Consider the following 26,066-nt stretch of genomic DNA (forward strand, 5'->3'; position numbering starts at 1 on the left):
GTTTCTTTTTGGGAGGAGTCATTCGTTTTGTTGTTGGGCCGGCCAGCAGGTCGGCCGAGTTTGATCCAGTCCCCCCTCCTCATCCATTCCCTTTGATTCTGCATCCTTCCCTGGTGCCCCCCAAATACATAGATTGTTGTTCCAACATGCCTCAGAGCAGCAGCAGCAGCAACGCCGGGTATTGCCGTGGCGTATACGCTACGAGCCCTTGTCTCTGGGACACTCAGACTCCCGCTCGCCGAGTCTGGCCCTCACCCGGCTTGTCTGCATGAGTCCTGCCCATCAGGTGAGCACGAAATCATGGGCCACTCGTTGTCTCACGAATCATACGCGGTGTTGCACAGAGTGCAGAAGAAACGAGGACGAACGATCCTGCCAGACCCGCTTGGACGGCCTCCCTGATCTGATCTGGCAGCGATGGAAGACGACGGATTCGCGCTCGTTCGAAAAGGACGCAAGTCCAGCAAGCCCGGATCAAAGCCCAGCGGCAGGGCCCGTCCCGGCAGCAGCAGCAACACGATCCAGTATAGAAACGTCTCGACACGACAGAACCAACCAAAGGACCCCGAAAGCGTTAAGAAGGGCATTCTCGATGCCGTCGAAGAGAAGCGGTACGGATCGCCGGTGCTGCTCCGTTTTGGCCTCTCTCCTGCCGTTTCGCTGCTGCTGATGCCCCTCTCTCTCACTGATACCGATGGCGATCGCATCGTGTGCCCTGTCGCCAATAGGTCTCTGCTCGCAAGGAGCCCATTCTTCCAGCAGGCAATGGGTATGTGTCCTGCGGCACATCTCTGCAGCGACAGGGAGCATGGTTGCTGCTGCCTTCCCGCTCCACCGCCTTGCATTCATCCACCAACTCACCCGCCCTTCCAGACTCGGTGGCAACCGAGATGAAAGCCTTTCGGAGCAGCAGCGGGGACCTCGACATTGTCTGCTATGGCATCGGATCGCTCGCTGGATCGCGGATATCGCAGCTCCAATTCGCCCTCTGTCTGTTGCTGCACGAGATTTATAGCGTGAGTGCTGCTGCCGGTTGCGTGTCCCGAAGGACTTGCATCGTGCTTGTTCCCAATGAAGTAGGTCTTCCCCGACGCCTGCCTCATTATCTGCTGTGCGTTTGTTGGTTTCGCTGACATCCTCGCTTGGCTTGGCCGGCCTTCAGTTCCGCCATCTTTACATCTTCGACCCCATCATGTCAGAGATGGACCGGGCCATTGCCGATCACTTCAACCTGACCGTCATCGACACGAACGAAAGGGGCAAGCGCACCGTCAGCCGACCGACACTCTTTTATATGCCGCACTGCGGCGCTGCTCTCTACAACAACGTTCTGTGGGCCAACTGGGGAGCATCCAGCCTCACAAACATCGCCATCATCGGAAACAGCTTCGACATGTACTGCTGCTCGTGAGTGTCCCAGATCGGAGCATAGCGGCGGTCTACAGATCGCCCCTCTCCTCCCGACTCTTGCCGTTGGCTAGCCATTGGACTTCCAGTAGTGCGCACTGACCCCCGCCCGCATTGGTAGATCACTCGACTCAAAGCTCGCGGCGGAAGGACCGTTCATCAAAACAATCCAAGCGCATACAACGGAGGTGGCGCTACCGTCAAACTTCCACGACAACGACGTCTTCAACAACCTCAGCTTTCACTTCTTCCGGCCGTCATCAATGGATGCGATAGATGTATTGATCTGGGAGAATGCACCCGAGCCTGCATTGACGTCATCACCCGAGATCCTGTAGCGCCGGGAGGAACGGCCTCCGTCTCTGCCACGCTTTCCTCGCGGCTACACGATCCCTCGACATCAGCATACTCGTCCCGATATCGCCGCCATTATCCACATTGTTTCGAAGCAGTAGAACAGAGTCAGTAGACCGGATTGGTGCCGATGGCAGGTCTCCAGTGCAATCACACTTGTAGTTTTGGACTCTGGCTTTGACTAGAGAAGAAAAGGATGCTGCAAAGCACCATGGGCAGTAATGCGCTTCTGAGGATTGAGGGCCAGCATTTTCTGTCCGGATGGTGTCGGAAACCACAAATGTGATACCAGGATCAGTGTCTGTACTCGGCTCTGTCGATGGCAGAGAGCGTCCCGGCCATCATCAGGTCAATGACAGAGAGTATCCTTACCATCATCAGGTCTATGGCTCCTGGCGGCACATCTTCCAGGTCCGAAAGCGGATGCGGCTTGGTTCGCTTCTTGTCCAGAGCAGTCCAGATCTGCTGTCCTTTCTCGCCCAGGTTTCGTATGTCGGGCGATGCGCCCACTGTTTGGAGAAAGATATTAAGGATGATGCCGAATTCGCTCGTCTCTGCGGAGAGGAGCGTAGTCGGCAGACACAATGCGTGAGAAATCCTTGCGAACAAGACCGGATCACTCTCGATCGCATCTACATCGATTGCGATCGCATCGAGATGCAGCTCGACTCGCATGCCATCAGCTCAATCAAGCCAGTAGTTGCACTTTCGTGGCCCGGAGCGCACCTCCTTCAAAGATCGGCTTCCCCTTGAACATTTCTGTGGAGAAAGCGCTTGGGGATGAGGGGCACATCATTGCAGTCCACAACACCGCACATCCATGGGGATCTCGTGCTGATCCCGTAGAGTGCTGGACAGACCTACCGGCAAAGATGCAGCCAACAGACCACATGTCCAGGGCATAGGTTTGTTGCTCAGCGGCACCAAGAAAGACCTCGGGTGCCCGATACAGCATGGTAACGACCTGGTTGCATCATGCGGGTTACAACGTGCTGGCTGTTCATCGGTGAGCTCGTTCAGTCCGTCGCCCACTGCCCACTGCCCACCAGATGCAGCTTCCGGTTCGATGGTACGGATGCCTTCCTGGTTCCCGGTTTTATGTGTGAGCTACCCAAGCAAGTCGCTGATCACCTACACATGGCGTGTGCTTTTGCGACAGAGGGTAGCTGAACTGTCGGCTGAGACCAAAATCCGCAATCTTGAGGACATGCTTTCCGTCGCAGCGCTGTAAGAGAATATTGGCTGCGCCGATGGGACACGATCGAATCAGAGCAAATACCTCAATTAGAGAGAAGCCCAAGCTGCTCTCCATTGGCCCGCTCCCGGGCTGCTGTCGACTCACCTGGTTTCAAGTCGCGGTGATATGTCCTGTTCATGTGGCAGTAGTTGATGCCCTCGAGCATCTGCCGTGTGAGTGTCTTGATCTCGCATGGCTCCAGCGGGCCGCCAATCTTTTCCATGTATCTCTGCAGATCGGTGTCGGCATACTCCATCACAACCAGAATCGACTCTGGCGCAATAAAGACTCTCTCGATCCTGAATCAGCTCAGACAACAACGATGAGTAGCAACGCAGATATGGATCAGAAAGCAGTCGGCATGGCGATATAGTGCTTGGGTGCGCATGGGAGCGTCTCACGGCAACAAAACGGGGGCCCATGCCACCATTACCTGATGACATTTGGATGACGGAGATCCTGCAGCAGTGATATCTCTCTGATTGCCGTTGGAGGGATTCCGGCGATCGCTTCGTCGCGATACGTCCGCTTCATGGCAAAAACAACGGGCTCCTTGGCGGTCGAGGCCCGGAGCTTGACCTTGATCACTGAGCCGTAGACTCCGCGGCCGGCCTCGCCTTGGTGTTCATATATATCCCAAATCCTCTCGGCATGTGGCAGAATGTTGATGATGCCTTGAGACCGGACCACTACGTCGGGCGTTTTGGCAAGCATCGATGGAGAGAGTCGGAGAGGTCGGAGATGATCGCACTGATCTGTGAGCTGACTCGATCGCGAGCCAGTGCGTGATCAAGCCAAGATGGTCTGTGAGAGAGATCTCCAAAAACAAGGCGACAGCGCTCCTAAGCCTTGGACAAGAGCAGCAGCGAAACGAGGATACCGCCGAGGGCCGCAAGGATGCCCTGTCGGAAGCTCTCCTCTGTCCTGGGGCCCTCGCAAGCGATTCCAGAGAGCCGGCGCGTTGGCGGAGTTTGTGCCGTCTCAGCCGGATCGATCCACTTTTTTTTTTTGGCTGTTCCAGCAACAACCCTCGATCGACTCGCCTGGCTCTGTCTGCTCTGTCTGCTCGGCTGCTCTGGTCTTCGCCACTCGGTGCCGCTCAAGCTCACGACCGACTCCTGCCGGTCTCACTCGCACCCGAGAACGCCCCATATCCAACCGACGAGACTCCGAGTTCCGACATGGTTAAGAAGAACCGCGCCGACTTTATTGCCTCCAACCTGCCGCAGCTGCAGAACCTGGTCAAGCGGGATCCCATATCCTACAAGGAAGAGTTTCTGCAGCAGTGGCGGCACTTTGAATCCGGCCTGGCCATCTTTGCCCTCAAACCGGACGAAGAGGTATCGTGGGCTTTGTCTTGTGCCGGGCGACTGGGCTGGCTGGCTAGCCCTGCAGATCTCCGTTGTTGGCTGAGTGGCCACGACCAGCAGTGGCTTGATGCAGCTGCCGAGACAATTGTCGTCCGGGCACAGCGAACACTTGGATTTGTTTTGAAGATGCCGGCGCTTATACTGCATTCTTCTGTCGCCGACCCACCCGTCCCAGGCAAAGCAATTCGGGGAGCTCATAACCTTCCTATCGCATGTACGTACCCTGGGCTGCTGGTTTCTCATGCGAAGCAGTATCTCTGTTGGATGGCTGGGTCCGTGCACTATGCCGAGCCGCGACCACCGCGAGGTGTTGATCCCGTGAGTATCGATATCTAGGTGTCGTCGTGCTATCCCAAGGAATGTGCCACCTTCCCGCAGAAAATCGTGGATCTGCTTTCGAACCACTATCAAGAGATCCACCCGGATCTCAGGAAAACCATGGTCCAGGCCCTCATGCTCTTGCGAAACAAGGATCTGATCTCGTCCACCAGGTATCTGTTGCTTGGCGTCCTGTCGGGCGTGCTAGACTCGGCGTCGGATTGAGGGAGGAATGTTCGTCGTCAAGCTCCGAGTAGACGTGCGCGATGATGCAGAGCTATCCCGATACTTGAATTCCGCCTGTCGCTATAGACATACTCACAGTGATAGCACTTGTCATTTCTTTCGAAATCAACCAGCCTGCTGTCGCTGTTCTTTACCCTGTTCCGCTGCAAGGACAAGCAGCTTCGAGAGACACTGCACAACCATATCGTCAGCGATATCAAAAATGCCAACGCAAAGCACAAGAACAACAAGCTCAACAAGACTCTGCAGAACTTTATGTACACGATGCTCAAAGACTCAAACGAGGTTCGCCAAATCCTTGGTCGCAGGCATCCGACACTCACTCCTTCCCCATCGACCTTGAACTGCATCAGGAGCACATCAGGAGCACATCAGGAGCACATCAGGAGCATTTGAGAGCCGGTGTGGTGGAGGCTATTAGAATACGCATATTTCGCCACTTGTCAAGTTTCGTTGTTCGACGCACATCTGCTCACATGCATGCTCTTCACCACCAACTCCTCTGCCGCAGGTTGCTGCCAAAAAGTCCCTCGATGTCATGATCGAGCTTTACATCAAGCATGTGTGGTACGCAGAGCTCGTCGGCATGGCTGAGTGTACCGCGATCAGAGACGTACGAGCTGGCTTGCTTTCGTGAGCTTGCGCAAGCCTTTCTCATTCCCTTCCGGAACGCTCTCTTGCGATCCACCTCGATAGGGATGATGCCAAGACCGTCAACATCATCGCCGAAGCCTGTCTCTCGAACATGTCCAAACTTGCTGCCACAGCAATCAACTTTTTCCTGGGCAAGGACAAAGAAGAGGCCCCGGATTCGGATAATGAGGTCGGTGGAGTTGCCACACTGAATTATTCACAGCCAAAGCGGCCTGGTCGGACTCGCCGCGGCAGGCTTTGGAGCATCGCGCGTAGCATACATCACAGAGACGGCATAGGGCGAATTGCTGGCTCCTTTTGCTCATCGCCTTGAACATGACGGCCTACAGGACGTTGATATGGACAAGCTGCTGCATCAGAAGCGAATCAACAAGAAGACGAAGTCTCGCAAGGGCCAGGTCGATAAAGCCCTGGCATCGATCAAGAAGGTGAGTGTGCTATGGCTAGTGGAAGCGGGCCGCGATATCCAGTCACATTAACGCCGCCGCTGGCATCGGCAGAAAGAGCGCTCTAAAAGCAGAAACGAGTCCTTCAATTTCTCGGCTCTCCATTTGCTGAACGACCCCCAAGGTAGATGCTTCGCTGTTACGGTCGTACTTGGAGTCCCGCAGAGTCAACACCCGAGTCCGGGTCTGACGGGTCTGACGGGCAATCAGGCAGCTTGATTGCATCTCCCCAGAATCCAACCTGACTCTGTCGTGGCTGCTGTCCTTGATCAGGCTTTGCCGAGAAGCTCTTCTCTCGCCTCAAGTCGTCGACGTCGCAGTCCTACTTTCGCTTTGAACTCCGCCTCCAGTTTATGAACTTGATCTCGCGACTCATCGGAATCCACAAGCTCACCCTGCTTGGATTCTACGAGTACCTGATTCCGTATCTACAGCCTCACCAGCGCGAAGTGACACAGATCCTGGCGTACGCTGCCCAGAGCTCTCATGAAATGGTTCCGCCGGATGCCATCTCGCCCATGGTCGAGGCCATCGCCAACCACTTTATTTGGAACAACTCCTCCAACGAGGTTGTGACAGCCGGGTAAGTCGGTCGACCGAAAATAGGCGAGTGGAGAGCAGCTCTGATAACGGGCGGTGCGGGGCGAGCCGATTTGTGTGCCGTGCTCCAGTACGAGAGGATCAATTTGCTGATGCGCCTCTAGCCTCAACGGTCTCCGTGAGATTTGCCAGCGGTGCCCATTGGCCATGTCAGAGACCCTGCTGCAGTCGCTGGTTGACGACTACAAGAAGCACCGAGACAAGGGACCCAGCATCGCCATTCGCTCTCTGCTTGGGCTGTACCGCGAGATCAACCCTGAGCTGCTGAAGAAGAAAGACCGGGTAAGTGCCAGCGACTGTGCTCTGTTGGGCTGTGCTCCATATGCCAGGCGAGGGCACTGGCGACGGCCCTCCATCCCAAAGCCAGAGCATACGCTGCGGTGTTGCTTACTGGCTGCTTACTCCTGAACCACATATCAGGGCAAGGCCGCCACAATGGGCATGAAGAACTTTGTGGCTCCCAAATTTGGTGAAGTCCGTGTGGCATCCGACGTTGAAGGAATTGATCTTTTGGAGAACGCCGGCGACGGATCCGATAACGACGGCGCCTGGGATGAGTGGGAGATTGACGAAGACGGCGGCGAGAGTGATGCAGAAGAGGTTGCCGAAGATGAAGATGACGACGACGAAGGTTGGGAAGATGTCGAGTCCGAAGCCGGCGGCGAGGAAGATGTCGACCCTGGAGAAGGTATGCTAACCTACAGCACACTTTGCGGAGTCACTGCGTCGAGGGCCAGTTTCTCACTACCGATGCCTTGAATCATCAGGCTGGGAAGATTGGGAAGTTGTCTCGAATGACGACGAGGACGATGAAGACGGCGAGGACGACGAGAACGACCAAGATGATGAAGATGACGAGGAGAATGAGGACGAAGAAGAGGATGATGAGCAAGAAGAAGCCACTTCATCAAAGCAGAGTGCTCGATCCGACTCCAAATCCCAGAAAACTGATGCCAGCAAGAAGAGGAAGGTTTCTACAGAACCAGATGAGCTCGACGACAAGGATGCCAAGTCCTCGAAGAAGCTTGGCCTCACGGCTGAACGAGTATGTGTGATGGTCAAAGTGTTCATTGAATGGGGCCTTCGCTGCGGCGGTGCTTTCTTGATGCCAGCGAGATTCGCATGGAGTCGCCGCGACCCTGCTGGACTCGTGTGGTCTTGCACTCCGGAAGCACGAGCGCACAACCCATCTCACCCTCCTGCTCGGCCCGATTGCAGATTCTCACGGACGAGGACTTTGCCAGACTGAAGGAGCTTCGCATGGAGAGAGAGGCCGAAAAGATGGCAGGAGTTCGACCCACCAACCGCAAGCGCTTCGAGGACGAAATTGACGAAGACGACAGCGATGTCGATGCTGACGAAAAGGACCTGGTGGACGTTCGCTCGATCATGAGCGGAATCAAGAGAAAGGACGACTACGAAGCTCGTATGAAGAGTATCCAGGTGAGGCCGACAGTTCCTCATCGGATTCGTGGCGTCTGCTGCTGCTTGCATGGTGCTCGTCATCCACTTTAGTCTGACCACCCACTCAATCACCAAAACACACCTTATGGCATTTGTTTGCAGTCTGGACGAGAAGGGCGAGAAAAGTACGGCTCGAAGAAGGGCAAGAAGGAGAAGGGCAGTATGACCAACCGGGTAAGTGCACGCGGAGCAGTCAGCAAAGCTTGCACATTTGAGCTCCCTTTTGAGTTGTGCTGACTCGCCGACGAATACTGGCAATGCAACCCGCTATAGGAAAAGTCCAAGAAGAAAAACTATCTCATGATGGTCCACAAGCGATCGGTTGCAGGCAAGGCCAAGCGCTCGCTCAGCCAGAAACAGGTGGGTTTTGCATCGCTTCGCTGGTGCGGTTCTATTTCCCTGCATCGTGTCAAGCCATGCAACAGCCGCCGCTGACATACGGGCCCACGTTTCTGAACTCGACCTGTGTCAACAGCACGTTCTTCGCGAGCACATCCGGAAGCAGAAGCTCCGTTACTGAGGCGCAGGTGGCAACACCAGCATCGCCAACCATGCAGAGCTCGAATACAACCGTGGTATTATGCAAATGCGTCTGTCGTCCGGGCCGTCGCTCGGATCCAACGGCCAGTCGGGCCGTCTACCTCTTGCCAGGCATGAGGTTTGTGGAGCCCAGACTGCCCTTCTTCAGGTCGAGTGGCCTCAGGGCCCGATTGCCGCCAGCCTTGTGACCAGGCCCACCTGGGGGCGTTGGTCCTCCAGCCGCTGCTGCAGCGTTGAGAGTCGCCGTCATGAGGAGGTTGTTTCCGCCACGCTTGCCGGCTCCGGGCGCAAGATTGGGTGCATGTGTGAGCGAGGGCTTCTTGCCCTGCAGACCCATATTCGAGGCGCTGGCGAGGACGCTGCTTCCAACAAACTGCGAGCCCAGGCTGCTGGCGCTGAAGTCGGTTGTGGAAATGCCCATGGACGACATCATGCTGCTGCTGCCGCCACCGCGGTACTTTGTCCGCCGCTGTGTCGGATTGAGGACTGCCGATGGCCGTTGGTGAGGTTGGCCAGATGACGTTGGGTTGGAGACCCAGTTATCGGATATTGTGTGCCAGATGAAGTGGGAAAGCATCCGTTCGACAGCGTGAGCGAGACATGCGGCAGAGGAGCGGTGGGAATTGGATTCGGCAGTCGAAGCAGCCCGGCTTCAAGTCCGGCTGCAACGAGTCCGACTGGGAGCCGCACAGTGAGCATAGCCCAAGGTTGTGCACACCAAGGCTCACCCGTAAACTTCATCTTTTCGGTTCCCTCAAGCAGCGAAATGTATGCTGGCTGAGTCTCATCTGCGTCGTCTGCGAAGGGCAAGGTGGAGTAAAGGTCAACTCGTTAGTGCGTGGAGAAGGCCTGTGAGAGTAATCTCACGAACAGCGCCATCTGACGCCGTCCAATACAACTCGATGCCATCCAATACTTCCGATGCCGCCCGGCAGCGACAAGAGCATACCGCTGGCACCGGCGACTTTGTAAGCAACCATTTGCCGATTCGGCCGGACTTACCATCCTTTTCGACTTGCACCACCCGGACGGCAATGTATGTGTTTCTCAGGGTAATAAAGTTCTTTGCATACTCCTTGGGTTTGCTGATCAAGTCGAGGACCTCGCCCGAGTCGGAGGCAAGGTCGATGGGATCCGGAAAGTTATCGAGCTTGCAGACCCGCTTGATATGATTCAGCATCACGAGGTTGAGGCAGTTGGGATTGACCATTTTCTCCTCGTTGGCTAATGGGTCGGGCTAACAGCGATTAGCAGGCCGGGCAGCGATGCGGCGACTCAGAGCAGTCGGGATCGAAGCCGACTGCGATAGCCCACGAGATAGCAGACTCGGCCGTTTCTGGAGAGCTCTTAGCGGGGTGGGAATGGGCTGGCATTACCTCCGTACTTGATGAGAATGTACATTTTGGGGGATGGTAGCGTCCACTAGCAGATGGGAGGGTGAGGTCTGGATGGCCAAGAGCCCTCCTTGGGCGGCCTGATGAATGCTCGCACTTTCGGAGGTTTGTTGCGCCGGCAAGCCCAGGGCCGTGCTGTAAACAGATTGGGTGGTGAGAGTCATGGCCGGGGGTGACGGCGGCTCCAATCCGACTCGCTGTGGCGAGGCTGTCGGTGCGCTGGATGACGGCGGGGCGATACTCGGGTATGAGATGCTACATGCCACCGAATGATGCATGAGGCGACTTGGCCTCTGAGAGCGACACCCACGAGCACATCGAGCATGGGCATCAAGTGTTGCCTGAGCGCTGGCGGAGCCTCAGAGCCGTGTGCTCGTTGGGCGGATGGGGGTGTATTCAGAAACAGGACAAGGATCGCTCCCTCATGATCGAGAGATATTCAGTATGAATTTGCGGCAGCGACATTGCGTTCATGCATCCTCGTGAGCAGGCTGTGTCTCGCTGATTGCCGAAGCTGCAGTGCTCCATTCGGTCGGATATTCGGCTTGCATCTTGTCCTTGATTTTCCTGGAGCTCAGCACAGTCAGAATCTCGCTGTCCACTTGCGGCTGTGTTATCGAAAAGCGATCTACATGCTGTCCTCAAGTTCCGTGCTATTGACGACGATCATACGCAAGGACCACGGCCACTCGGGATGGACAACGGCTATGGCCACATATCATGACGAGCAACACAGGAAACCCACCGGATCCTCCGGAAGATCGTTTCGAGGTCTCCCTTCATATCCTTCAGAAGCTTGGCATACTGTTCGAGGCTCTTGAGGTTGTCGCCGTAGCGTGCGGCTGAGAAGTTGTTGAACGACTCCATGTGATGGTTGGTTTGAGCAAGCTGGGTCTTCCTGGATGGTGCGAAGGGCATTGCCGTGTGGCCACATAGCCGAATGCATTGTCAGACATCGAGAGCGGCCGGAAGCCCGCTAAGCTTATCGCTCCAAGGGCAGTGCGTCCATCGCCGACGGTAGCTCTGCTTGCCAGATCCACGCGGCGCAATCTGCGATGCATTCAAGCCTACATCCGTTCCTGAGTCTTGAGGATTGCCGTCATCTCGTCCCCTTCCACAGAGGATATGAGATGGTCGCTTAGGAGCTTGAGGGTATCGGGGCTTTGCTCTTCCAGGGACATAATCGGGCAGCGCAGGTCTTGCGGTGGGGGCAGGCTCGTGGCGATCGAGAGGATGGAGATGATGGAGAGGATGGAGATGATGGTGCTGATGGAGTTGATGGAGATGATCGGGGTGGAGGCAAGGGTCGGGGCCGCGGGGCTCAGCCGGTGTTGCAGCCAAGATCTGGGTCTGGGCTGCATCGAGCCGAACGACGCCGCTGACCAAGACAACGCAGCCGCAGCTGCGAGCCATGGCTACCATGTCACAGGCGTACCATCGCCGTATCGGCGCATTGCATCGGGAAGCTCATGGTCAATCGTCGCTACTGCTGATCGCCAGCCAACCCGATGCCAGAGGCAGCCAACTTGGGGCTGGCTGGGTTCTGGCCGGCTAGAGCAGGGCCAGCCGCGTCGTTGCCGGGAGCGATGGCCGCGAAATGAATTGATTTGCGCCAGCCAATGGACGCGCGGCTGTCCGAATGCTGCGCAAACATTGTTGCTGAGAAGCAGTTGCTGCGCATGTCGGTGCACAGAACACAGACGCACAGAACACGCACCACACACACACGCCGCGCTGATCTTCGAGTCCGGCCGTTTCGGTTTCTGCTCTCTTCCTTGCATCCATCGGCCGGTGTCATCTCGTCTGTTCCGTGGGTACGTTTGCCCTGCTCTGTGCTGCTGTGTGCTGCGATTGCGCCCGGTGTCTCGTGCCAGACCCCGCCACCGCCACCAAAGTCAGCCGCCGCGCTTGCTGTGTCGCCCCTGGCCTCGTCCGCGGCGGCCTCTGCCTGCAATCCGTCTCACGGCTCCGAATTGCTTCCCTTCTCCACCGAATCGTCCAGCGCTCGTCCTTGGATTTCGATTGGCTTGATCATGGCCGACATCGGCACGCTGTTTTCGCTCGGCACGCCCGCCATTCTTGCGGCTACGGCCGCGGTTGGTGCTGTCAGTGCCGCCGTGTACGGATGGACGACCATGCAAAAAGCAAAGGCCCGAAAGGAGTATCTCAGCATGGTGTCAGTTTGCAATCCGCATCGCTTTTGCGTTTTTCGATTCCCAGCTATTTTCGCTCTTTGTCTCGCATATCGCCACTGATTCAGCTGATCGATACTCTGTGATGCATGCATTTCTGCGCTGTTGAAGCCGTTCCGCGGTACTGATCGATCACTGATGTGATGGTTTGCATTTCTGGCCCACAGATCTCGTCGGAAAGCCGATCGCTATGGCGTTGTTCAGCAGCAGAGCTCGGCACGCAACGGTAGGGCGCTCTGCTGGGCCCAGCGACTTTGTGCAATTTCTCCGAGAGCAACACAGCACGATACGGACCCAGCAAAAAATCGCCGAGGCCGATTCTTTGCAATGGGCGCCTTGATCTCTCTCTCTTGCTCCGTCGCTGACACTGTTCACCCGCGCCGCTCGGCTGCTTGGTCGATCGCTCGCTGACTCGGCCGTCAACGCTTCTCGATTCCCCCAAACACCCCCAGGTGTCAGTCGGTCCTCGCGAACCAGTCGTCAGCCTCCGCTGGATTTCATCAACGAGGGCAACTCATCCTTCCGATTCCGACACGGCGTTGACGACGGGCGAACCACCAAACTTCAGCCCAACCCGCCCCCGAACCAGCCTGTTGATTCTCAATACAAACCACAGGTCGCCCGCCCCAACCCGAAAGTGGAATACCGAGACCGTAAATATCGCAGTGCTTGGATGGATCTCGTGTCGGCAGAGCACCCGGATCCCCAGCGTCCTCACATTTGTGGATCCTCTACCCCTGTCGATCCCTAGGCATCCGATATCCGGCAGAGCCCGCGGAACAGCAGCCTGAGCCCCGTCATACGCTGCGTCCAGCGGATCGACACCCCGGCAACGACAACGAACAATCCCCCTTCAGCAAACGCCGCATCCTCCTGGAAGACGAGGTACGCTGGCGTTCGGCCCGGAGCCTACATATCCAATCTCCAATTGCACAGGGCACGAAGACGACGCTGTTTGTGGTGTCGACGAGCAGCCCTGGGCACCAGGCTCGCATTCAACGTCCCTTTCCTACACTGACATTCGTCTTCTGACCCAAACTGCTCCTTGCAACCCATCATGTAGGATGACCCTGGATACATTTTCATCGACGGCGAGCGAGTGCCAATGACCGCCATTAACCGCATCGACTACAGCCTCCCCTTCCCTGCCACAAAACGACAGAGGCGCGCCGATGATCTTGATGATATGAGGGTCCACGTCGATATGAAGCCTCGGGAGGCTCCTTTGGTGGGTGCCGTGAGCCAGCCTGTCATATTACCCGTCGAGGCTGCTTCCATTGATCGTTTTGGATGTATCGCATCGCCCAGCACCGAAAACCGCTGGCTTGACGTATTGTGCCAAATGTCTTTGCCGAATCGCTCATCCGCCTCACTCTCCGCAGACCATCTCCAAACCTCAGCGCGAGTATGTTCCTCAGGCTGCGACATCGGCCCCGGCTCCAAAGGCAGAGGCTGAGACGGAGCGGCCCATTCCAAACCTGCCCCGCCATCTCTCGCGGCCTTCCGAACAGCCGCGCGTTCGAGTCTCAGTCACTCGCGAATATGTTGGTTCGCCCCTCGCCAAGTCAGTCATGGTCAAGCGCGACTTTTACAGTGACGAGGAGGAAGAAGAGGAGGAGCGTGAAGGCGATGTCCAGAGCGAGCTGTTTGCCAACCCCGCAGAGTTCAGAGCCACCCCAGAGACTCGTCCTCAGCTCCAACGAGGCTCCAGCAACGATGCTAGGATGCCATCTGTCCCGCCCGTGCGCTCGGCGCAGAAACCTGGCGATCTACGCAAGCGCTTCATGATCGAAGATGATGAGGAGAATGACGAGAACACACGAAATGTAAGTGCTTTCCCTTGGTGCTGCTCGTTGACGGAGCAATGTCTGGCTTTTGACCCACCCAACACGATTTCCACCAGGGCACGCCCATCAAGCGCCGCAATGTCGACCGCTCTGCGTTGGTGTCCAAAACTCCACTCCGTGTTGTCTCGCAGACACCTATGAAGACAAAGATCTCGTCCTCGCCCGCCAGCGGCCGTCTGAAGCTGCGACCCAGCACGCCGAAAGCCTCGACCAGCAGCCCCAGTGTCCCCAAGCAGTCGGCCCTGAAGCGGCTTCTGACCGACGATGAGACCAACCGCATTCTTGCCAAGGCCCTGGAAATTGCTGCTGCCAACACAAGCGAGACTGGCGAGAGCCGACGCGAAGTCCGGCTTGATCTGGAGGGCATCAAGCGGTCTGAGCAGGTGCCCGAGAAGATCAGGCACAAAGTTACGTTTGCGTTTGGCGAGGAGTCGACACCGTCCCCCGAGACTCTTTCGGCGGCCACGGCAACTCCTCTGTCGACTCAGGGCGAGCTTCAGTCCGCCGCTTCCTCATCCGCCGCCACAACACCCGCATTTTCATTTGGCCTTCCGAGCGACAAGCCTGAGAGCGTCAAAGCTGCGGAGGAGCCTCCGAAGCCAAGCTTGTTTGCAGCCCCACCTCTGTCAAAGCCTGATGACAAGGCTCTGACCTCTCCCGGTAGCATCTTTGCTGCTCCCACTACCTCGTCCCCAGCCACATCCTCTGTGTCATTGGCTGTAGCCGAAAAGCTGAAGGATAGTGCGCCGGTGTCCTTCAACTTCAACGCGACCACATCGGCTGGGACGACTTCTGCATTTGGCAGCAACGAGCCGTCAAAACCCTTCGCCTTTGGCACGACCACAACCACAGAATCCGCCATAGCTTTCTCAAGTGCCGCTGAGCCTCCCAAGAAACCCGAAGAGCCCAAAGCCACCGGCTTCTCGTTTGCGGGGATTTCCTCGACACCAGATCCCAAGCCGGCAATCTCGATTCCAACCATCAGCTTCACGCCCCCGCCAGCAGCGTCGTCGGTGCCAGCGGAGAAGCCCAAGACCCCCGAGACTGCCGTCCCGACTTCAGGATTCTCATTTTTCACCACACCAAGCACGACCACAGCTTCGAACAGCATTCCGGCGAGTATCCCGGCCGCTGCCAGCGCGAGTACGCCAACCCCTTCGTTGTTTGGGTCATTTGCTCCCCCAGCGACCACTTTGGTCCCCGTTGACTCGACCCCCGCCTCAGTTGCAAGCACTGCAGCCACCCTCCCTGCGGCTACCGCAGTGCCTGCCCAGGGAGCCTCTATCGCTCCGACTGCAGTGCCTGCGCCTGTTGTGCCATTGCCTACTGCGTCAACTACACCATCCGCTGCGGGCGCGGGCCTCCCAGCGATCGCACAGTCCTTCGGGTTCACCAAACCCTTCGAGTCTAGTGCGAGCGGCCCAGGCGCTACCCCCACTGCTACTACCCCCGCTGCCTTCGCTACTACCATCACTACCACTGCCGCTGCGGCAGCGTCAGCGGCTCCGGCGCCTTTGAGCTTTGCTTTCGGATCAGGATCTCCTGCCCCAGGTGCATTCAGCTTTGGAGCTGGCCCAACAGCGACTTTGGCGTCGACAACAGCGCCTCCTCCGACCTCGCTTTTTGGCGCGGTGACACCTGCACCGACCTTTGGTGCAAGTACCAGCGCCCCAATCATGTTTGGATCCACTGCCTCGACCGGCTTTGGCTCATCGACGACACCGGCAGCACCTACTGCTCCTGCGGCTTCTGCGCCAGCGATTCCTGCATTTGGATCAACTCCTGCAGCAACCTCGGCCCCTCCTGCATCAAGCTTTTCCTTTGGTGGCACTGCCTCATCTGCTAGCAACTTTACGTTTGGATCCAGCGTGCCTGCGGCGACCGCGGCCCCGGCTTCAGCACCATCCTTTGCTCTCGGAGCTCCCATGTCCACTGGAGCTGCTGCCGCCCCGGCCCAGACACAACCGACCGGCTTTGGCAGTGTCGGCTCGGCTCCAACTGGTGCCAGCAACCCTCCAGGCGGATTTTCGTTTGGTGGGGCCGGCGGTGCCATGGCATCCTCCACCCCCGTCACTCCCGCTGCCAACTCGAGCTTTACATTTGGAGCAGATTCCTCGAGCATGAACACCTCTCCGGCCACGTCCTTTGGATTTGGAAGCCAGCCGTTGGCCTCCGCAGCTGCTCCAGCTACTGGATTCGGCTCCTTCGGCAGCCAGCCTACAGGCAACACCGGCTTTGGTTCGTTTGGGTCCTCAAACACCTCGGCCGCGCCTGCCCCGGCATTCGGCGCCGCTAATCTTTTCGGGAGCGCAAACAATGGCGCCGCAGCCAACAGCATGGATGCTACTCCAAGCGCTGCTCCGGCCTTTGGCGGCGCTCCTGGTGGTGCTCCTGGCGGTGCCCAGCCCTTTTCCTTTGGCTTCGGCTCGTCTGCGCCAGCATCGGCTCCTGGCGTCTTTGGTGCTCAGGCTGCACCAGCTGCACCAGCTCCGGCGGCTGTGGCTCCAGCTTCAGTGTTTGGCGCTACCGCACCCCCCGGCTCTGGTTTCCAGTTCGGACAAGCTGCCACCGCGACATCAAACTTTACTTTTGGTGCCCCTGCCAACCCAGCCCCGGCCTTTGGTGCGACCGACAGCTCAATGGGACAGCCGGCCAGCAACGCCTTCTCCTTTGGGGCGACCACACAAGCCTCTCAGCCTCTTGCGTTCGGATTGCCTCCGATGGGCGGAGGAGCTGCCCCGCCTGCGGTCGTCAACAATCCGTTCTCGGCCGGCCCGAACATGTCGCAGGGTGGCCGCAAGGTCGCTCCCGCCAAATCCAAGCTTGCGAATCGAGGTCGACGTTGAGTCGACCGGAGATCCGGTTCGGGGGTCTTCTCCGAGGCCAACAACTCTCCCTTGGTGTGCCGAATCGTGGTCGTTCTTGGACTCGCCCGTGGGAATGGAGTGGAGGGCGGACTCGACGATGAATTCTAGGGAGGCTGCATTTTTCAGGAGGCACATGTGTTTCGATTTGTTGCACCTACAATACAGTATTGATGCGACATCACGAGGGGACTGCGCAGGTCGATCATGCTGCGCACCACACTCGAGCCGCTGATCGGTGGCTCGATCCGCCAGGCTGCGCCACGGCGTCGGCGCCAACAAAACCGCCTCCGTCCCGCGCTCGCTCTTTGGCAGCTCGAGTTTTCTTCGAGCATCTTGTCAAATTGCCGGCATCTGGGCCCACGCTTCCATCCCATGCCGGTGCTGATGATGCTCAAGAGCGAGACGGGGAGGCTCTGGGACACCCAACCCCCCGTCGGCCTTTCTAGGAGCGCCTGCGACAATGGCTTCTTGAGTCCCGTCGCAAGACTTGGCTCGATCGCAAGCCCGCTCTCAAGAGGAGACAGCCCCGTTGCATCATTCTTGACCGGACTCAGACCTGGGCACGGGGGCCACTGCTGATGGGCGGTGTGGAGTCAGTGGATGTGGGATGGCGAGAGGGAGGTCAACGGACAGGGGCAGCTGGAGCCATCCGATGGCTGCTCTGATGATGCACTGGCGCCTCAGCATCGCCAGCATCACCAGCATCACCAGCATCGCCAGCATCGTCAGCATCGCCAGCATCGCCAGCATCTCGCTGAGTATTGATCGGCAATCCGATCACCCGCTCCACCCGGTATGCACATGTTCGCATTCGTTGGCTGGGCGTCGGCGAAATGCCGCCACCGTTTCTCCGCCGCTGGTGGCGGAACAATGTTGCGGGCACATGCAGATTGCTCTCTTCGTCTCCCCAACTCCCGCCCATATATTCAGCGCTTTTGCACCCACTTCCCCAGCGCTGCTGTTCTACCGCCCTTCCGCATCCTTCCTGGCCATCCATGAATCTTGAGACCTTCCAGTTTGTCGCGGGCCAGACGCCCCTGACCGATCTCCGGGTATGTCCACGACCATCCGCCGCCTGGCCATCGCCTCGAGGCTGGCCGAGTCTTTCAATTGCCGTGGCCCTGGACCAAGCCCGCCACGTATCGCCGTGGATATGCACAGCTTTCATCATGGAATCGACCATCCAACCCCTTATCGCTCTTCGGCCTCTATCACATCGCGCGTCCAGGTCATCGGAGCAACTTGGGCAATCTATGCCACCACCATCCTTGGACTCAGGGTATGTGTCGGCCGGGATGGCAGTGGTTGTCCTGGTGCTGTCGAGCACATTGTGTCCGATACACAGGGATTGCTCCCGGGGTGTGCTGGAGTCGTCGATCAGCAGGCAGAACCCATCCCTATACGATGGCTTCTCGGCCTCAAGCTCGTGTCGAGCCACCTGCTCAGGGCCCGGACTCACCCGCTGTCTCTCCTGCTGCCCCCAGCAATACATGAAGAACCGAGAGCCCTTCAAGCTCGTCAACGCTACTGCCATCCACAACATGATCCTGTGCATCTGGAGTCTGATCATGGCCGTTGGTGTGTCCTATTCGGTCTATCAAGTCGGCCAAGTCGAGTTCCGCGCCATGTTCTGCACTCTCCCCAGCCACTCCGCGGCCAGGGGCTCTCTGTGGTTCTGGATCTACGTCTATTACATCAGCAAGTTTTACGAACTGCTGGATACGGTGATCCTGGTTCTGAAGAAGGTACGCAGTACACTGTGTGGGTGGGTGGATCCGAGACCAGGATGTCCGCGAGCAGCAGCACCACGGCCTTGCTCCTGCATTGGCCAACGTTGATTCTCATACACCATCGCTCCCACCAGAAACCCATCATATTCCTCCACTGGTTCCACCACGGCATCGTTGTCCTAATGGTCTGGATCTGGATGTATGACATTGCTGTCGTCACAACGTAAGTGCCAGATTTCCTCGCCGGGTCGCTCCGAAGCCTCGCTTCGGCATCGATGCCTGAGGCCGACCCAAAGAACCGTGGAGCCGCATGTGAACCCAGCTCTGTGACTCATTCGTCTCATCCGCACAACCTCCCTCCAGCTGGGGCATGATCTTCAATACCGTCGTGCACGTTTTCATGTACTACTACTACTATGCGGCCTCGTTGGGCAAGTCGGTCTGGTTCAAGGTTTGTACTTTGGGTGTCTGTTGGACGTGCTTCCGGCTGCTTGCCTGTCAAGCGGGAGGTGCATCGGGCCTGCCAAATAGTCGGTGGGGGTTGTGGATGCTGGTTGGCCAGCATAATGGCCCCTGCCACAGTACGTCTCCTAACATGCCCTTCGACATTCCTTGGCTTGTAACATGTGGATCTTCGTCGCTTTCCCGCAACGTGTCCCCTGTGCGCCTGTTTCGCAGAAGTACATCACTTCCGGCCAGATCGTCCAGTTTGTCTGCTCGTTCTTTTTCACTGTGGTCTTTGCCTACTACCACTTGAAGATCAAGAGCACCGGCGGACCCGGGTGCCAGGGCGTTTCGGCCGCCATCTTCACCACCGGCCTGAACTTCATCTTCCTTGTGCTGTTCATCCAATTCTATCGGTCATCGTATGGCAAGAAGAAGGGGGCCGACAAGCCCAAGAAACAATAGACAGACCCTGGTCAGCCCAGCTACTTGGGCTCTGAACTCGCCCGTTATTCCGATCTTTGCACAGCATGCGGCAGATGGAGCACGGTATCTCTCTAGTCCTCGTGCGGTATCCTGGCTAGAGACTGTTCGTGCGAGCCCAGTCTCTCAGCCAACACCGATGCCGGTCGAACACAGCCCTCCGTCCCTCAGCGCAGCCTTGCATTCCAATCGGCAGACATCCCACGACCCACGGGTCGGGTCCGGGCAGGCGGAACTCGAGTGGATTGCCTTATTATGTCGTCATTGACGAGGATGAGGGTCGGTGCGGAAAGGAGAGAGGGAGATGCACTCGGCACGGATGGGACAAGGAAAGGGGAAGAGAGAGCCACTGCTGGAGGGTGGAGCAACAGGTACCCAAGCAGCAATGCACGACGACGGCGGTGGAGGCAATTGGTCAACCAAGGCTGGATGAAGGAAGGTGGGGCAAGTTTGAGAACGACAGACAAGGAACAACGCCTACAAAAAGCAAAGAAACGCAACGAAAACAAAGCAACGGCATCAATTGTAGTCAAGGGTAGCGCCATGGCGCAGGGCAACCAGAAGGAGAGAACCAATAGAAAGCTCGAGGAGGGGTAGACATGACAAGCCCAGCGGTGCTCATCGGCGCTGGTTGAAGCAATCCAGACGAGACAGACCCAGCACAACAGCGACACTCCCCAACGCTGGCGACTGCCGGGTCGCTGAAGAATGCCCGTTGTGCGTGTGCCTATCTCACATTGGCGATTGCCCGGCCGGCTTGAGCCAGAGTCATTCTCCGTGCCCTTGCATCATCGCATCGAGTCCCGAGATTCACCATCAGAGCTTTTGCACATAGTTTCCGGGGATCAGTCCCAAGTCGAGCAGTCTGATCTTGACCCGGGCCTGCGACCCGCGGATCGTCAGCTTGACGCCCGTCAGCCAGCCCTCGCCATAGGCCTTCTGGTATCCAACAAACTCGCGCAGCTTGGTCCCGATGACACTGGCTTCGGGCTCAAACTCGACTTCTTTGAACGGGAATAGCGCTTGGATGTCGCTGTCGCCGCTGGGATCGCTGCTCACCAGGATGTTGTGCTGCGAGTCGACCGAGTTGCCCGAGTCCACGAGTGCGCCCATGCCGCTTTCGTCGAGATCGTCGACGCTCGCCCACCGGTCCCGTTCTTCGGACTGGCCGGCATTATTGCCAGTGTTGAGATTTGTCGGCTCCGAGCCGCGTAGTGAGTCGCGCTTGGCCGAAGGCAGGCCGGAGGAGTGATTTGTGCTGGCTGGAAGGTCGGAGGCTGCCGCAGCCGGTTGGGCTGTTGAGTTCGGGGCTTTGGCCGAAAGCGTGTCCGATTCGGGTGTATGAATAGCAGCAGCAGTAGCAGCATTGGCGCTGCCATCGACATGCTTGGCAGCTTCCAGGCTCGTCGGAGGGGTCTGTGTCTCGGGAACATGCGGCTGCTTCCGTGGCACAATCTCAGCGACAATTAGCTCGTTGCCTTCCTTTATCGACATCTCCCACTCGGTTACCTTCGAGAACTCAAAGGCGGCCTTGACGCAGTAAAAATCGAGCTGATCAGACGGGTGCTCGGTCGAGTCCTGGTTTAGGTAATGCGCCAGCATCGGAGCAATGTCTCGCTTCAGATCGATGCTATGCTTGCTCAGCGGCTGGCCGCTACTGTTGAGAATGTGGGCGGTGCCGGCGCCAGTGCCGGCGCCGGAGCCGGGGCTGACATCGTCTTCCTCGACATCGGAAGAGAACAGTTCCTCATCGGCCGGCCCATACTCGGGATCATCGTCACTGTCGAGCCCTGGACTATGCGAGTGGTTGTTGGTCCAGTGGCGAGGGTCGCTCTCTGCATAAGCAAAGTCCCGGATATGGACTCGCGAGGCTGCATGGGCGGCAGAGTCAGAGGCAGAGGTAGAAGCAGAGGGAGCGGCGGCGGCTTTGGTCTGGGCGGCGGATGCCTCGTCGAGACTGGTTGCTACGACAGCTTCCTTGTGCGCATCTGTGGCATCGGCGGATGGGGCCGGCTCGCTCGTTGCGAGGAGCCCGTTGAGGGACAGCCCAGCAGGGTCGGCGCTGCTCCAATTGGCATCGGGTGCCTCGAAGGCCTTCATTTGTGGCAATGGTGTTCAGGGAGGGCTCGGTCGAGCTGGCTGGAAGCGGATTCTGGCGTGTTGATGCCACAGAGAGCCAGGAGGGTGGATGAGGCGATGGATGAGGCGACGGATCGGCGAGATACGGATCGAGATGACGGATGGGACGGCGTGCGAGACCAGACGAGACCAGACGAACGGCGATGAGGCCAGAAGAAGACAGGACCGATGGATGATGGCAAGAAGCGCGGCAAAGACAAACCAGGAAGGAATCCCCAAAAAGGCGAGGCCAGGGCGGAGGCAGGACGCGGAGACGAGCGCAGACGAGGGCAGCGAAGCGATCTGCCACGGCGATGGGAAGGACTGAGGGACGCTCCGGGCCGAGAGCGAAAGGCGGTACATATGCCCGCAGTGCGCTCGATTGGGCGACTGTCCGGTGCCTTGCCCGCTGCCGCCCTGACGATGGGGCTGCAGCGCGCTGGTCTGGCTCCAGACTCCTGAACAGAGCCATCCCGACTCAACATGCTGAGAGCGGGATGCAACAGTGGTCCAGGGCGCAGCGTTCAAAGGCAAGCACCAGCAGTGCCAAAGCAGCAACACCAGCGCCATGTCCTCCATCCGGAAGAAACTGCAGATGGCCCGTATCCAGACTTTCCCGCTCCCGTCACTTGGTTCTGAATGCGCTATATTGGGCGATGTACCAAACAACCACTACGACACTCGCGAGTGTTTTGACTGGGACTGGTTCGGATCTGCCTCGCCCTCGTTCGGACGCTTCTGTCCTGCGAGCGCTGGCTCCTGCGGTCCGGCGTTTTCGATTGGTGCCGGCTCTCCGATCGGCGCTTCGCTCGGGAAGGTTATCCGCGAGAGGTCGCCCAATACGCCGCTGTGGTAGTCCTGAATCAGCTGCTCGATGATGGGCTTGGCAAACGACGAGAGGGCGGTCTTCAGTTGCTCCTCGAGGATCGAGCTGGGCGTCTCTGTCATGTTCGCGATGGTCTTGACATGGTTGAGCGAGCTTTCGTACTCCTCGACCTGGGCTTTGGCTTGCTCGTGGAATAGCTGCAGAAGCGAGCGTGTGAGCTGGTATTTGGCCGATATTGCAGCGAGGCGTTTCCGGTTGGGTGGCGCTGGAGCACTCGCTCGCCTTTCGTGCAAGACGGCAGGACGACGATGCGACGAGGCGATGGCGACGTGGGAGCTTGGTCTCCCGGTTCACCGGCATCCTTCCGCATCGCCCTCCGCACTGCAGGCCACCACCACACACCCACGAGCCATCGCTTACCTTGAGGTTGGTGATATGCTGGTCAAACTCGGCTATCCTTGTCTTGGTTGCCGATTCGGCCTCGTCGACCATGCGCGCCAGTTCCATGTACTGCTGGATGACGAGATTGGATGGCTGGGCACTGGAGTTGTCCACCGAGCTGCTGAGCAGAGCCTCGATCCGGTCGATGCGCTCTTCCAAGAGCTTCTGGCGCTCCAGCTCCTGATCCAGAAGAGACAGCGCGTTTTCGAGCTCGGGGTCGATTTTCTGCTGCTCCTTATCGATTTCGTTCCGGAACTCGCGGACCTCGGTTTCGATGGTCACCAGCCCCTCGTCCTGCTTTGTCAGAAGATTCTCCAGATTGTTGTTGAAGTTTTGGAGGAGCTGCATCGGATGTGGCGGCGTCAGCGGCAGGATGTCTCGTGGGTCTTGGTCAGCGGCTGCCAGCTCCCGCTGTAATGTTGGCAACCAAATAGGCCAGTCTGGGGCTACGCCGAGCTGCCCCCTCCCCTCAAAAAAAGAGTAGATCTGGAGGGGGCAGGCCCGTTTGGTAGCAACAGGCATACCTCATTGTCTTGCTCGCGGCTCGTGATTTGCTGCTCCATAAAAGTGAGAATCGAGCCAGAGTTCTTCAGCCTGCCACTAATTTCCTGTTGGATTTGGTTGAAGGTGCCGACTGACCTCTGGCGTTTGTTCGGACGAGGCACCGTCAGTGGAACGGCCAAAATCCAAGATCGCGAAGCAAACATGAGGCACCAAGCACCAAGCAGGCAAACTGCGAGATCCGATGCCTGCAGCGCCGCTATGCGCGAGGGAGAAGCAACATCCTCAGCATCAGCATCAGCATCAACATCGACATCGACATCAAATCAAGCTACCTCGTCAATGAAGTTCAGAAGCATCTTTTCCGAGCTGGCGAGCTCTTGCTCGAACAGCCGTTGCTTGGTGTCCCGCTCGCACTTGACTTCGTCCAGATCATTCTCTGCATCCGGCAAGACGGCGCCCAGCCAGATCCGCAAGCAAAAAAGCGTCAGCCAAACGACACTGCCTACACTGCCTACACGCTGTCGTCAAAAGAACGAGAACAACCCGCATAGGCAGGTGCATATACTGCGCTGGAAGGGAGGGGGCAACCCGTCGCCACCGCAGTCAGAATCTGCAGGGATCGCAAAGCCATCGCTATCGTGACGGCCACCAGGTCCAGCCAGCCAGCACACCCACAGCCAGCCGGAGCACGCCGGTATTGGCTGATGTTCATGGATAAAAATGTGAATATGAACATGGATATGATATGGACTGGAGGGATAGTAAATACATGGGGGGGGGGAGCGTACCGAGCAGGGACTGGACTTTGGCGTTGGGGTGGACGGCATGCTTGATCCGGGAGAGCTGCTGTTCAATGTCCTGCAAGTGATCCTCAGCCAGCTGCGAGTCCTTGTAGGCCGATGTCGTCCCGTACAGAGTCCCGATAAGACTCTCGAGGCTTTCGTATTCTTTCGTTATCATCGTGTGCAGACGCCGGCCTTGGGTCTCTGGACAGGTGGCGAGCGGGTGCAGGGGGGAGGCTCGGGCGCAGATGCTGTCCAGGGCGGGCTTTTGCTGTGGGGAACGATCACCAACGGCGGTCCTCGATGGAGCCGGTTCGAGCCGGCGGTAGCTGTGTGTGGCTGTGTGTGGGAACGATGCGGTAGTGCCAGCAGGGAGTACATGCAGGCGCAGAGAAAGGACGACGACGACTGCTATGGGATATGGGATATGGGGGGGGGGCTTTGGGGTTGTATTCGATGCTGTGGGATCAGACAGAAACAGCAGGTGAGTCCGAGGCGGTTCTTTGGGCCAAGGAGATCCCAGAGAGTGATGGTGTCCATCCTGATGTGCCTGACCAGCAACCAATGGCTTTGGGCACCCGAGTAGCTGGCCAATGTCCAGCCAAACGGGTGTGCTGTGTTGCTTTCTGCGGCAACTTTAATTCAGAAAACTGACACAAAGGAGTGTACAGAGAGCCTTCACTCCATGCTGAACCTGAAACGCAGTCCAGACAACCCCACTCCAGAATCAAATGCACAGACCATGCAGCCCCGACTCATCGAGTATGTATCTGTTACTCGATCGCCTCGTCCACAATGGAAACGTGTCACGGATCTTGGCGATGGGTGGATGCTTCAAGATGTCGGAGAGAAACTGCCCAATCGAGCGTATGCAAAGGCATCCAGCTGGCCATATTGCTCGGCATCAAAGTACTTGCTGTGCCATATCGCGTATGGCGAGCCATCGTTGAGATTCATGAACAGCACCCTGACTTCGCCGGGTTGGATTTGTGGGTCAGTGGCGGTGAATTTGCGCCGGATGAATGTGCCCCTAGTCCTGGTCGGTGATGCACGAGCGGGTGAATGCCTGGACTTCGATGGGAATCAAGGCTTCGGAGTCGATGGGTCTGCTGGGATCAGGGGCATTTGGGAATCGTTGGATTAGCTCGCCAATGAAGACATACTTCCAGGCATCCATGAGGACTTTTGATTCCAGTAAGCTGTCACAGGAAGCTGGTTTGGGCTCAGGATGAGCCTTGGTTTCTTCTGAGCAAACTCCATGGGGGAAATGGATGATGACGATACCTGTGAAGGTGGCGTGGTTCGAGTCGGAGGTGAATACAATGATTTGGATGTTGTTGGTGGCGAGCATGAGCTTCCATTTGGGCTCGATTTGGATGGTAGACTTGCAGAGATCACGGTGACCTGTTTCGCTGCCAGCTCACACAAATTGGCCTTCCTCTCCGCCTCAGAGACGATGGCGATGGCCATGAGGGCCAGTGTGGGTGCATCGTCGGTGCGGGATGTTTTGAGTTGCTCGCAGATGATTGCACCGCGGCGAAGGTTGCAGAAGTTCTTGGACAGAGCTGCGTCTGTCAGCTTCAGGAGGAGACTGTTACCATGATTGACATCAAAGACGCTCAGGGAGATGAAGTCCAGCATAGAGTCGATCCGATCCTCGCAAGTCTTGACGATGGATCGGGTCATGTCCATCACCTTGGTGTCGGGTCTCATTGCTCCTTCGCCGTCTCGGATCAGGCAGAATCGGCAATGTCCCAACCGTATCCCGAGGTGCTTGCTCTGGCAGATGACCACCCTGGAGC

General features: G+C 57.7%; 9 protein-coding genes across 9 annotated transcripts; 4 read left to right on the plus strand and 5 right to left on the minus strand.

Moving 5' to 3' along the window:
* The first annotated feature begins 392 nt into the window (after positions 1-392).
* On the plus strand, positions 393-2,109 carry BJ171DRAFT_514724 (uncharacterized protein). The gene is made up of 5 exons (XM_053111860.1): positions 393-611; positions 729-769; positions 874-1,016; positions 1,163-1,407; positions 1,529-2,109. The coding sequence occupies exons 1-5, from the start codon at positions 418-420 to the stop codon at positions 1,743-1,745; spliced, it is 840 nt and encodes a 279-aa protein (XP_052964409.1). The 5' UTR covers positions 393-417; the 3' UTR covers positions 1,746-2,109.
* BJ171DRAFT_183115 (kinase-like domain-containing protein) lies at positions 1,844-3,926 on the minus strand. The gene is made up of 7 exons (XM_053106096.1): positions 3,432-3,926; positions 3,104-3,297; positions 2,897-3,003; positions 2,626-2,725; positions 2,488-2,520; positions 2,134-2,315; positions 1,844-2,014 (listed from the first exon to the last, which is right to left on the minus strand). The coding sequence occupies exons 1-7, from the start codon at positions 3,710-3,712 to the stop codon at positions 1,943-1,945; spliced, it is 969 nt and encodes a 322-aa protein (XP_052964410.1). The 5' UTR covers positions 3,713-3,926; the 3' UTR covers positions 1,844-1,942.
* A 144-nt stretch (positions 3,927-4,070) lies between these two features.
* On the plus strand, positions 4,071-8,841 carry BJ171DRAFT_183131 (SDA1-domain-containing protein). The gene is made up of 16 exons (XM_053106097.1): positions 4,071-4,338; positions 4,544-4,582; positions 4,705-4,859; positions 5,046-5,217; positions 5,444-5,499; positions 5,629-5,755; positions 5,916-6,014; positions 6,087-6,156; positions 6,306-6,615; positions 6,737-6,914; positions 7,053-7,320; positions 7,400-7,677; positions 7,851-8,075; positions 8,199-8,270; positions 8,370-8,456; positions 8,572-8,841. The coding sequence occupies exons 1-16, from the start codon at positions 4,180-4,182 to the stop codon at positions 8,614-8,616; spliced, it is 2,340 nt and encodes a 779-aa protein (XP_052964411.1). The 5' UTR covers positions 4,071-4,179; the 3' UTR covers positions 8,617-8,841.
* Positions 8,734-10,037, minus strand: BJ171DRAFT_584239 (uncharacterized protein; the record flags this gene model as incomplete). The annotated part of the gene is made up of 4 exons (XM_053114295.1): positions 8,734-9,122; positions 9,365-9,433; positions 9,639-9,860; positions 10,013-10,037. The coding sequence occupies 4 exons, from the start codon at positions 10,035-10,037 to the stop codon at positions 8,734-8,736; spliced, it is 705 nt and encodes a 234-aa protein (XP_052964412.1).
* A 463-nt stretch (positions 10,038-10,500) lies between these two features.
* On the minus strand, positions 10,501-11,501 carry BJ171DRAFT_584240 (uncharacterized protein; the record flags this gene model as incomplete). Its single annotated transcript, XM_053114296.1, has 4 exons — positions 10,501-10,597; positions 10,776-10,928; positions 11,102-11,385; positions 11,466-11,501. The coding sequence occupies 4 exons, from the start codon at positions 11,499-11,501 to the stop codon at positions 10,501-10,503; spliced, it is 570 nt and encodes a 189-aa protein (XP_052964413.1).
* Positions 11,502-11,811: 310 nt separating this feature from the next.
* On the plus strand, positions 11,812-16,558 carry BJ171DRAFT_514730 (uncharacterized protein; the record flags this gene model as incomplete). Its single annotated transcript, XM_053111861.1, has 8 exons — positions 11,812-11,844; positions 12,033-12,206; positions 12,390-12,448; positions 12,675-12,875; positions 12,974-13,107; positions 13,286-13,450; positions 13,605-14,048; positions 14,126-16,558. Coding segments are annotated over exons 2-8 (3,579 nt in total), but the record flags the coding sequence as incomplete, so codon positions are not given.
* A 1,097-nt stretch (positions 16,559-17,655) lies between these two features.
* BJ171DRAFT_183188 (ELO family) lies at positions 17,656-19,668 on the plus strand. Its single transcript, XM_053106098.1, has 7 exons — positions 17,656-17,729; positions 17,867-17,988; positions 18,165-18,215; positions 18,421-18,681; positions 18,801-18,889; positions 19,030-19,117; positions 19,345-19,668. Exons 2-7 carry the CDS (start codon positions 17,932-17,934, stop codon positions 19,573-19,575), a joined length of 777 nt encoding a protein of 258 aa, XP_052964415.1. The 5' UTR covers positions 17,656-17,729; positions 17,867-17,931; the 3' UTR covers positions 19,576-19,668.
* Positions 19,669-20,273: 605 nt separating this feature from the next.
* On the minus strand, positions 20,274-22,028 carry BJ171DRAFT_183228 (uncharacterized protein). Its single transcript, XM_053106099.1, has 2 exons — positions 21,935-22,028; positions 20,274-21,745 (listed from the first exon to the last, which is right to left on the minus strand). Exon 2 carries the CDS (start codon positions 21,691-21,693, stop codon positions 20,410-20,412), a length of 1,284 nt encoding a protein of 427 aa, XP_052964416.1. The 5' UTR covers positions 21,694-21,745; positions 21,935-22,028; the 3' UTR covers positions 20,274-20,409.
* A 312-nt stretch (positions 22,029-22,340) lies between these two features.
* BJ171DRAFT_514735 (uncharacterized protein) lies at positions 22,341-24,542 on the minus strand. The gene is made up of 5 exons (XM_053111862.1): positions 24,271-24,542; positions 23,815-23,918; positions 23,503-23,619; positions 22,958-23,320; positions 22,341-22,734 (listed from the first exon to the last, which is right to left on the minus strand). Exons 1-5 carry the CDS (start codon positions 24,440-24,442, stop codon positions 22,384-22,386), a joined length of 1,107 nt encoding a protein of 368 aa, XP_052964417.1. The 5' UTR covers positions 24,443-24,542; the 3' UTR covers positions 22,341-22,383.
* Positions 24,543-26,066: the final 1,524 nt, after the last annotated feature.

This window comes from Polychytrium aggregatum, assembly GCF_025602895.1.
Source record: "Polychytrium aggregatum strain JEL109 chromosome Unknown BJ171scaffold_32, whole genome shotgun sequence".
In the NCBI taxonomy this organism is placed as follows: domain Eukaryota; kingdom Fungi; phylum Chytridiomycota; class Chytridiomycetes; order Polychytriales; genus Polychytrium; species Polychytrium aggregatum.